At 36.6% G+C, this 10921-nt stretch overlaps 1 protein-coding gene across 1 annotated transcript; it reads right to left on the reverse strand.

Annotated features, from left to right (window-relative positions):
• Window positions 1-6: 6 nt before the first annotated feature.
• Window positions 7-6990, reverse strand: LOC103452048 (mRNA export factor GLE1). The gene is made up of 15 exons (XM_008391523.4): window positions 6722-6990; window positions 6466-6633; window positions 6195-6359; window positions 5868-5988; window positions 5438-5586; window positions 5065-5236; window positions 4431-4647; window positions 4196-4302; window positions 3717-3787; window positions 3109-3190; window positions 2749-2823; window positions 2531-2608; window positions 733-864; window positions 533-655; window positions 7-447 (listed from the first exon to the last, which is right to left on the reverse strand). Coding segments are annotated over exons 1-15 (1935 nt in total). The 5' UTR covers window positions 6724-6990; the 3' UTR covers window positions 7-174.
• Between the last annotated feature and the right edge of the window lie 3931 nt (window positions 6991-10921).

Genomic DNA, 10921 nt, shown 5'->3' on the forward strand with positions numbered 1-10921 from the left:
TCAAAATTCGCAGAATGTTGCGGCAGATTATGCTTTCCTTCATCAAAATTCACGTATCCTTACAATGTTCGTAACTACCAAGAATACAAATTGCTTGACTAACAATAACGGCAAAACATTCTTCACCAGATCCTCCGGGAATCGCAGAAGACAGTATAGTACATACAAATACAATCAGTAGCGGTACCCGCCATACGAATACTGATTTGAATGTTGGTAATCAACTTCAGGAACATAGGCATCTGATTCCAAAGAGCCCAACAGGGTCCTTCCCTCAGGCTCACGATGGAATTCGTTGTCCTTTATGAACGCCTCGATTTCTGCAATGACCGAGTTCAGATTTGAATCTCGTCGTTCCTTTAGTGCCTTCAGGAAGTTGTCTGAGATGATATTCAGCATCTTCCTGAATTGGGATTTGTACTTTTTGAAGAGAGAGTACCCTGCCGTCTGTTAAAGCATTGAGCCATTTAGCATAAGGATATTTGTCCTATTTTTTCTCTAGGAAGAATATTTAACTTCTGTAACAACTTACATATAGGAATGCTTTAAGCGCAACAGCAGTGTATCTGTTGGCAGGGAGAGCATTTAAAAACCTCGCCATCCATGCCCAACCTTCTCTCAGGCCATGTGCATTTTCGACCCTAGAAATTTCCGTCTGCAAAAAAATACCGAGTAACTTAAAGATGCCAAGAAAACATTAAAAATCCAAGCAGCAAGATAGTAGAGTCAAACCTGAACCAGTGCCCCATACAGTTTCATATAGGACTCCAATCGTGCCAAATAATTGTCAACATTTTCAATCTTTCCTTCGTCTTCTTTGAATCCAATTGCTTTATAATAGGCCTCTTGTGATTGGAATGCTGACTGTAGTAAAAGAAATGTCAAGAGATGCATTTCCAGAAAAATTAATTTCCCACCTAGATAAAGAAAAACAGACATGACATCCTAAGGGTTGTAGGGTTGTAGGGTTGTAGGGTGTAGGGTGGGGGTGGGGTTTAGGGGTTAGGGATTTAGGCCTCGTTTGACAGCTCGGACTGTACTGACTATTTCTATCGGATATGATAAATAACCACCGGATAGTACTGACTAAATTAATCGGGTGTTTGGTGCAGTATCGGACTAATAATCGTATTATTTGTACTGTGTTTGGTACTGAACCGGATAAGAAAAGGGAAGAAAAAAAAATCAAATCTTTTTTTTTGTTTGATGAACTTTTCTCTCTCCCCTCCCCAGATTGCCGATCTTCTCCCCAGATTTCCGATCGTTTCCCCAGATTTCAGATCTCCTCCCCTCACTCCCTCCTCCTTTTTTGTTTGATGAACTTTTCTCTCTCCCCTCCCCAGATTGCCGATCTTGTCCCCAGATTTCAGATCTCCTCCCCTCACTCCCTCCTCCTCCATCACTCCCTCACTCACTCCCAAATGAAAAACAATTTTCATATTAGTTTAAAAAAAATCTATAAATAGAATGAAGAATAAAAAGGAAAAAAAATTGAAGAACGTGACCAGAAATCTTGAATTCGAGCACCATAATTGAAAATCCAGAAGCAAAAAGATGGAGAAGATGAAAACCCAGAAGCAAAAAATTAAAAACCCATAATTGAAAACCTGGGTTTCGTCTGCCTAGCAACCTTTTCTTCCTTCTTGGGTTCCTCCGTCGCCGGAGCCTCTGCTGGCATTTGGGAAGGAGGGAGAGACAGAGCAGCAATACCTTGGTGGAGTTCGCGTTGGGCAGGAGCAGAGAGGGTCGGAGAGAAGAGCATACGGGAGCGCGAACCCAACTAATTATACCAACCTATTGGAGAGGATAGCTAAGCGGGTGCGGATTGTATTAAAATGGTGGGCCCGGATTATTTAATCCGGTGCCTATTTAATCCAAACAGCTACCAAACACCGTACACCGTATTATTAGTACTATCCGGTGCCTTATACGATGTGCCAAACAGGGCCTTAGTGGTTTAGGGGTTTTGGAGTTTTGGGGGTTGGGGTTTGTGGTTTTGGGATTTTGGAGTTGGGGTTTTGGGGGTTGGGGGTTGGGTTTGGGTCAAATCCGGTTCGGCTTGACCCGGTTCTGCCCGACCCTGCTCAGTCAGCCCAGTTCAACCCAATCCAATTTGGTCGGACCGGTTTGGTCCGGCCGGTTTGGTTTGACCCAATTCGTTCGATCCAGTTTTATTTGACCCGGTTCAGTTGGACCCAGTTCACTTAACCGGAATCAGATAGTCCAGTTTCCAGGGCCCAATAGACTCCAAACCCCATCTCCCGCACGATTTGATCTCTCTCCCATTTCCTGAGAGGAGGCTGTGAGCCCGATTATTTTAAAAAGATTGAAAACTGCCGGATCTCCTCTTTAAATGGACAAAGAAAAGGGTGAAAATTTAATTTTGATTATACAGAAAATCATAGAAACTGGAGAGAAGGCAAACTTCTGCTATTCTGATCCAGATGGGGTAAGGATCATTCAGGAACCACCCCACACCCTTTTTCTCCCCTTCTTAAAAGAAAGGAATGAGACTTAAGATTTGAATCACCTGCGAGTAGTGTTTTGGAACTGTATAGATGCAAGCTCTGTGTAACTCGGCAAGGATAAGATCCATCACCTGCGGAACCTGATTCAAATGTACAAAAATATCATACTAAAGAAAAGAAAAGGACGATTCATTCTGGGACATGAAACTGATGCATACTACGAAAGGAAATGGAAGTATCTTTCATTAACCCCCCCCCCCGCCCTATTATCGTGCTGTACCTTTGAAGTAACAAGAACAATGACATAACCACATGCAAAAGCAGCATTACGCGGGGTTTCACAATTGGAGACAACCTGTAATTAATTTCCAAATAAGCAAACCATTGAACATAAACATTAGTGTCAGTTCCATAAGAGGAAATATATTGTTAAAAAAACATAAAGGATGCAGTCCACATGTAAAATGACTAAGAATAAAATATTTGTAGAATGATAGAGCTTCTCAAAATTGGCTCCACCTGGTCTCCAAGAAATACCCTAGAAAAAAGAAATTCTGAAGCTTTCCATCATATAGAGAATTCTGATATTCTAGATAGTAAACTCTACATTTTGTCACTGAACTCAAAAAGGTGACATTACCTTCTTTGCAAACGCTGCGATGCTGATAGATTGGGGGCAACGAGCATCATTAAAGATATTGAATAGTTCATCTGCTTTTTGTCTGAAAAAGGTACATCTTAGAATGTAAAAAATCTCATTGCATTATGAGCAGAATTTCAACAATAATCAATTAAAGTATCTCGACATATAAAAAATCTCAGTTTTACAACAACACTACTTCAGTTATAGTTATTTTTTGAAAGAAAAGAAGATAATTGGGAAAGTTACAATAGCATGTGAACTGGATGAAGCTATTGCTCCAGATAGTACATATGCAAGACTAGGGTTTAGCAGCTGATCCCGCATAGGCTCAGTTGTCACCATGGGAGAAGAGAAAACATATGAAGGAAGAATGGTTCATTTGCCTATAAATATCCCAACTTGTAGCAAACATCAAGCCAGAACAGATTTTAATGAGCCTTATGGAGAAATTTCACAAGCATAATGTACATTCCAAGTCCTCTACCAGTGAAAGTAGCTACCTCATGTGCAGCAATGCTCAATACAGTACAGCAGAATAAATATAAGATCAAAAAAATGTAAACAAGCCATGTTATATAATTGAAGGCATCCCTCATCCACCTTACCTGACACTATCTTTTGTTCCCGTAATTTGGCGTATCAACTTAGAAATTTGCCTCTCAATCTTCGCAAAATCCTAACAAAAAGAAAAGACATGACATGACAAACTAGTATAATGGACCCATAGGAACGTATAAAAAATAAAGTTCAAATAACATGGCTTTATCCAAACATTGGATGCAATACAATCATAAAGACAAAAAAGTAACACAGCAATAATCATTGTTGATAATAGGTAATATTACAAGAGTAACAATATAAACAAGAGAATGATATATTAAGGAACAAGGGAATAGAATAAATGGAAATATACATTAACATTGATCTCCACAAGTCAAGGTTCAAACAAAACATATTATAATTATATAAATTCTATTCGATGTCAGTAAGCGGTAGACAAATAGCAAATACAGAAGCAAAAATAATTGGTTCACGAAAAAAAAAATAGAATAAAGACTTCAAAGCTCAATGTGTGCCAGCAGACCTGGTTGGAACGTAATGTCAATGCCTGGTTTTCTTCTTCTAACTGTTTAAGCATTTGTAGTCTTTGCTGCTCTAACTTTAGAGCACTTTCTGCTGCCTTTATCTTACCTGCCATGACGTAGCCCAGTTAATGCATCATATGAAGGAAGATTCTTGAAAGAACCAATTGAAAGGGCAATAGACAAAACATGGGTGTCACAAAGTTTTTTCTTTCCAATCAATGTACATCATAATACCTGCTGCTGATAGTTTTCCACTGGACTGAGCAGTTAAAGGTCCCAAATTGGCATTTATTTGAGGCCTGTTAGTTTCTTCTTGTGCCGCTCCAGAATCAGCCTTCTTCGAGATTTCAGAAGCTTCTCTTTCTGCAGCTTCTTTAGCTGCTCTGCTCTGAGCTTCCAAAGCAGCTCTTTTAGCATCCTCGTCTCTTTTTGCTTGCTCCACTCTTTTTGCCTGTAGTGAGAACATTATCTTATTATGAACTTAGTATAAATATACCTACAGAGTGCTGCCTAGAGAAATTAGAGAATGAATAGAGGCAAAGAAAAAAAAATAACTTTGCAGATGAGTGGTATTAGCGAACCAAGATTGACTAAGATAGCTTAGCTCAGTTAATAGTTGTACATGCAAGATAATGTTCTTATACAAAAAGCATGGTGAGCCAGTTAGTGTGGAACTCTAGCTTTGAACCAATTTCCCTAAAGTTCACTGAAACGGTTCTTACATGAAATGAAAACCTAAAATAAGTGACATAATCTCAACGCATCAAAATAAAAATGGTTATGTAATGCAGTAACATAATGGGGCCATTGTTTACACAAATTAACCAGCAAAACCATAAGGATATAAAAAAGGCGAAATAAAAAAAACCTCAGCTTCAGCTTTAGCTCGTTCTTGTCTAAGTTTTTCTTCTTGGAGAGCCTTTTCCTTTCTTTTAGCTTCTTCATAAGCTGCATCATTTCTTATTTTTCTTTCTTCTATTTGAGATTTGATTTCAAGGTCCCGCTGGATAGCATTCAAGTGATTATCAAGTGCTTCTGCTCTACAGATGATCATAGTAAACTGTTAAAAATGATATATTGTGGCTAATACCAAAAAGAAATGAATAACACTTTTAATAACAATACAAACACACACACACATATATATCTCGACCAAGACTAGCAGAATAGATGGTCCATGAACAGAAATTTTGGAGTACCATATTAAGACGCGCTTAAAAAAATGAAATGTGCAAGCTTACATCTGGCGTTGATTTTGAGTATCAAGATTTCTTTCCATTTCCCATCGGTCTTCTCTGTACTTTTGAACCCGAACAAGTGCAGAAATAGACTTTTCCTTTTCTGTTTTCAGATCTGCCTCTAGTGCTGATATTTGGTTTCTAATAACTTCCTGTAAATTAATGAATTACAATTCTCAGCTGTAACACAAAACTTAAATCACATTATACCTTCTTCCATAAGTTTTATTAATCAAAACTGTTTGGAGACAAGGGGAAGTGGCGTTAGAAATGAGGGGCAACCATTTTAAAATCACAATGGACGCACAAATTTGTCAATTACACTCGAGAGCCACATATCTCAATCTATTGAGTAGACAATAATTTTCAAAAACTAGAATAAATCAAACATAAGTGAAACAACACAGACATCACCAGCTACATAGCTACAGACCTTCACTCTGAACTGATGTTCACGGGATAGCTCGAACAAACTACTTTCCCCCGGTTCAACCTTCTCCATCAGGTAAGGTTGGGCTTCAAGAGAAGACTCGTCCCTAGAGTCATCGCTATCACTGGAAGATAAAGCGAAACCACATATCAGCCTATCGTTTAATATGGGAGATGAGAATGTAATATCACTATACGACATTTGAGGCAAAAGCTTCAATAGAAATCCACAAAGACGGGAAAATAACAGGATATCTTCACAATAGAGAAGCGAAACAATGAAATATAGGCATTGTATGAAAGAATACAAATGGGTAATTTAATTGCGTACCTGAGATAGAGGTCATCGAAATTAAACCGTTTGGCACCAACAGAATTTCGATCGATAACCTCCTCATCTTCATCATCGTCAGTGCTGTCCATCTCATCCTCGAGGACGCGCATAACAAACGGGCTAGCAGAAGTTCTCCCATTACTCTTCGAGTTCGAGAAATCTCTAAACAAGGGCGCAGACCCCAAGAAAAAAATCTCAGACCAAGCGAAGAACACCGCCATTCGCGGCGGACGAATCACAGAAACACTCAAATTAAATGCGCACTCACCGCGGTTTTTCCTTCGTAAATGACCCCGAAACCTTGGAAGAGCTACTGATCTTTTGTTCCAATGCGTCTAGCTCCGACAGAAGAGATTCGAAGCTCCAATCAGGCTTAGGATCAACTGAAATTCCATCGACTGTCTGGGGACAACGAAGCTCCAGCTTCAAAGCTCCCCTAAATTCATATATACCCACAAAAATTCGTAAAAAAATAAAAATAAAAACATATATTCAAAAGATTAAAAGAAATGAACAGAACTTACATCGTCTAATACTCCAATTCAGAGCTTCGACGGCGAAAAACCCTAATCGGCGATATATGTGGAAATTTGAACTGAACCGCCTATTGGAGAAATCGGAACCGGTGGGTCCGAGATTTCGGGGAAGGGGTTAGAAACCGCGAATTGAACTTTCGGATTTGGGATTTACAGAGTCGGCCCCTTCGCCTTTGGGTTAGGAATCGGACCGTTGGCGAGAGAATGGACGAACGACCGATTTTTCACACTGCAGTTAATATTGACCCCTTGACTTACACGAAAATATCAATTGAGAAATTTTATTGAGTAAATTGTACAAATGGTCCCTAAATTTTAATCAAATTGGAGCAATGGTCCCTCAACTAAAAATCCATTACCATTGGTCCCTTAACTTATCAAAATGTGTAGCTATAGTCCTTTTCATCAATTTTGTCAAAATTTTGTCCAAATAAGCTATATTGGAATGACCATTTATATAATTAGGGTCCCTTAACTCATCAAAGTATATTATTATGGTTCTTTTCGTCAACTATGTCAAAAAATTTGTCAAAACGAGTTATATTGGAAGGACCATTGTTACAATTGAGTTAAAGTTAAAGGACCATTTCTCCACTTGAATTAAAGTTCAGGGACCAATGGTAATGGATTTTTAGTTGAGGGACCATAACTGCACGTTTTGATAAGTTGAGGGACCAAAGGTAATGGATTTTTAGTTGAGGGACCATTGCTCCAATTTGATTAAAGTTGAGGGACCATTTGTACAATTTACTCAATTTTATTTGAATCCATGTAATCTCTTTCTACACTTAATTTATTCTCTACACCCATATTATTTGCAATTAAATAATTAATATATCTTTAAACCTAAATTTATTACTTAAACTATCATTCCAAACCCAATTCAAATGTAAAATTATCTTTACATCCATTTATAAAATAAAATCTCAAATTAAATTGGATCTAACAGAAGAAGAAAAAACCCCTTATAGCTAACTAGCTTGAATTTGGGTACATACAAAAATGTTCCATATACTATTGGCTTATTGAATGTTAATAATTTGAAAAACTAATCAGTTTTTCACTTGAACTGTTCCAAAATTTTTATTGAAAGTTCCCTTCCCCACAATTAGAAGCTCCAGAGGCCGGATCAAATTGCTTCTCCTCGAGATCACAGAGCCATGATCCAAAAATGTTGCATCCATTTCTCTACAACATTCACTAAGAACTCTCTCTTCAACTTCTCCTTTGATCTCCCTGTACAATTTGTAGTGGCCTGGTTTTGGGACATCAAATCTGCATGGCTCTCGATCAGCTCGGCTTTCGACTTGCTCAATAGTTCAGATCCTTTATGGACCACCATTTGAAGGTTCTTTTCAGTGTTTTTGTCTATGTTTACTGTCAATATTGATAGTGTTTTGTAAAAATGGTGATAGGGTTTGATCATTAGGGGTGGGTTTATTGATAAATTTTAGTTTTAATGTTAATTTCATCTTGTACTTGATGGTAATTATGCAATACGGTAAAAAAAGATATTTTTCATTTATAATTTAAATTAGGTGTAGAAAGAGGTTATGTGGGTTCGAATAAAATTTCTCATGTCAATTTCTCCCGTATATTTTAATGCTTCTGCAATGCACCCCAGCTCTATGGGCCTATAACTGGGCCGTTGGTGTAATTACATTGGGTGTTATAGGGTCTGATCCGTACGATATTTGTGGGCTTGACTATTGTCTGTCTATGCAAACACCTAACATCCCACATCTTGTAGTAAATACAGATTGTTTATCTCATACATTAACAACTCAGTAACATTTTTGTATCCTTATCGCTCGTTACTTCTCGCATTCCAAGCAAGTGAGTATGGCTGAATAAACAATAATGCATTTGTACAACATTTCACTTATAGCATTGCATACCATTCAGTGGCGGATTCAGGATTCGAATCTTGGGTAGTCCTAGTTTTAAATGTTAAGTTTTTTAAATAGAAACAAAACGCAACCAAAAAAAAAAAATCATCAAACCCTTGATGAGTGATTTTGAGAGAATTTGTCGAGTTTTGTCTACACAACCTGTTGAAATATGCCTAGTAGGTATTATATCAAACATGTTGTAGATACAAAGAGACTTATACAAAACACTCAGATGATCTTCATAAGTCAAGAAATTCCAAGATAATACATTCGAGAATTTGATATCTTGAAAGGAAAGGAATATTTAAGCATTATGTGTGGAATGCCTTTCAAGTGTGTCAAAGACCAAAAAGGGTTTGTTGGTCTTGTTACATGTTCTTGGCGTTGCTTTTGCTTCGTTAATACTTGCTCGTACGTGAACACTTCCCATGACTTGCCGTGTTTCCAATTCCAACGTCAACGGAGCCCATAACGCATCAAACATTATCTCCTTATGGCAAATAACATATTTATAACATGAATAAATTTTATATTATTAACATATTAATCACAATTTTTCTTCAAATATAACATGAATAAATTTTATATATTAACTTATTAACCACAATTTTTCTTCAATTATACTTGGCATAATAAAATATATGAGGCCTTTTAGACCTATCCCAACTCTTGTAGTAAAACTCAACTTTTAGATTTTAAACTCACTCAAACTGACTCCAATCCTTGGGCCAAATATGAGTTTCAACTAAAAACTTATTTTTGGGACAAATTTCAGCCAAGATACCACACTGAATTAGTGAGCTGGCCCACCACCTGCGAATGGACGTGCCTATCTGAAAGCCAGATGGGGAACTTCAAGCGCCCCAACACCATTACTAGCACAAGACCCACTCACGTGGGCTTGTCGACCACAGTAATGAGCCCAACGACTCTTGGGTTCAATCGGATGACACATATTCAAATAGACATTTGGTCACATTCAAATTTATTTAATTTTTAGTTTTATATTTATAAATTCATTAAATTCAACGGCTGAGATCTAATATGATCAAATTTAATGGTAAAAAAAGATCCAATGGCCCAAAATTAAATCCAATGGCTAAAACAATTTAAAATTTTGTTTCATATTCTTTCATAATGTTCCATAAGTTTTATGGTCTCAGTTTAGTGATTTTTCAATATTAATTAAAATCTAAATATTTTTAAGTTAAAATGTTCATAAGATAAATTAAGATAGTCTACATAACTTTCTTTTTTTTTTTTTAAATAAATGACTTTTAAAAAATAGCCTAAATTTATTCTTTAATAATCTTGAGCTAAAAATTTAACCTAGAAGGGTTGGAGCAGAAAAATGTTTATGGGTTAAATTTTTTTAATCCAATGGTTGAAGATGGTTTAAGGGACGAAATCTCAGTATTATTATTTTTAAATAGGGATTAGTTGTGGTTGTAGGCACATATCACATCGAAATTTAACAATCCGAACCGTTTATATTTCAAGTTGGACCTCACATATTGTTCTTGCAAAATATTAGCTAAATTGGAAATATTTGAAACATTAAATTGAGTTTAAAGAAACTGACGAACGTTTTGATCTATAAGAAACAATGAAATTTTATCATGATAATTAAATAAGCAAATGGTTTAGATTGAATTTTTATAAAAAAATAATCTATGAATCGAAACTTATAAAATAGATAGTTCGGATCGTTGAAATTCGATGTGAAATGACCTCAACTAATCCATATTTTTGAATAAAATGAGATTCTTTCCCTTATAAGTCCTGATAATATATATATATACACACACACACAGATTGCTTAAAGGGAGGGATTCCTATTTTTTCAAAAAAATTGGAACACGCTCCCCACCGTTAGATTGGTTTTAATGAAATTGTGTGGTTGAGATTAAAACACAGATCACATAATTTCATTAAAATTAAATCTAACGGTAGGTATCGTATCCCCATTTTTTTAGACAAATGGGAAACCTCCACTTAGACCATCTCCAACCCTGGGCTAAAAGCCAAATTACCCCCCAAACACTCTCCAACTCATGCTAAAATTTTAGGCTAAATGCCAAATGCTATTTTTGGGCCAAATACCCCCCAGCTTTCCCCCCGGGCTAAATGCAAAATGTTTATCGGAATTTAATTTTTTTTAGATTAAAATGTTCATAAAATTAATTTACAATAATCTACATATTTATTTTTAAAAAATTGATTTAAGAAAAAAATTTAGGCTAATTTCATTCTTTAATAATTCCGGGCTAAAATTTTAGGGTAGAAGGGTTGGAGC

This window comes from Malus domestica, chromosome 13, assembly GCF_042453785.1.
Source record: "Malus domestica chromosome 13, GDT2T_hap1".
NCBI classification, from domain to species: domain Eukaryota; kingdom Viridiplantae; phylum Streptophyta; class Magnoliopsida; order Rosales; family Rosaceae; genus Malus; species Malus domestica.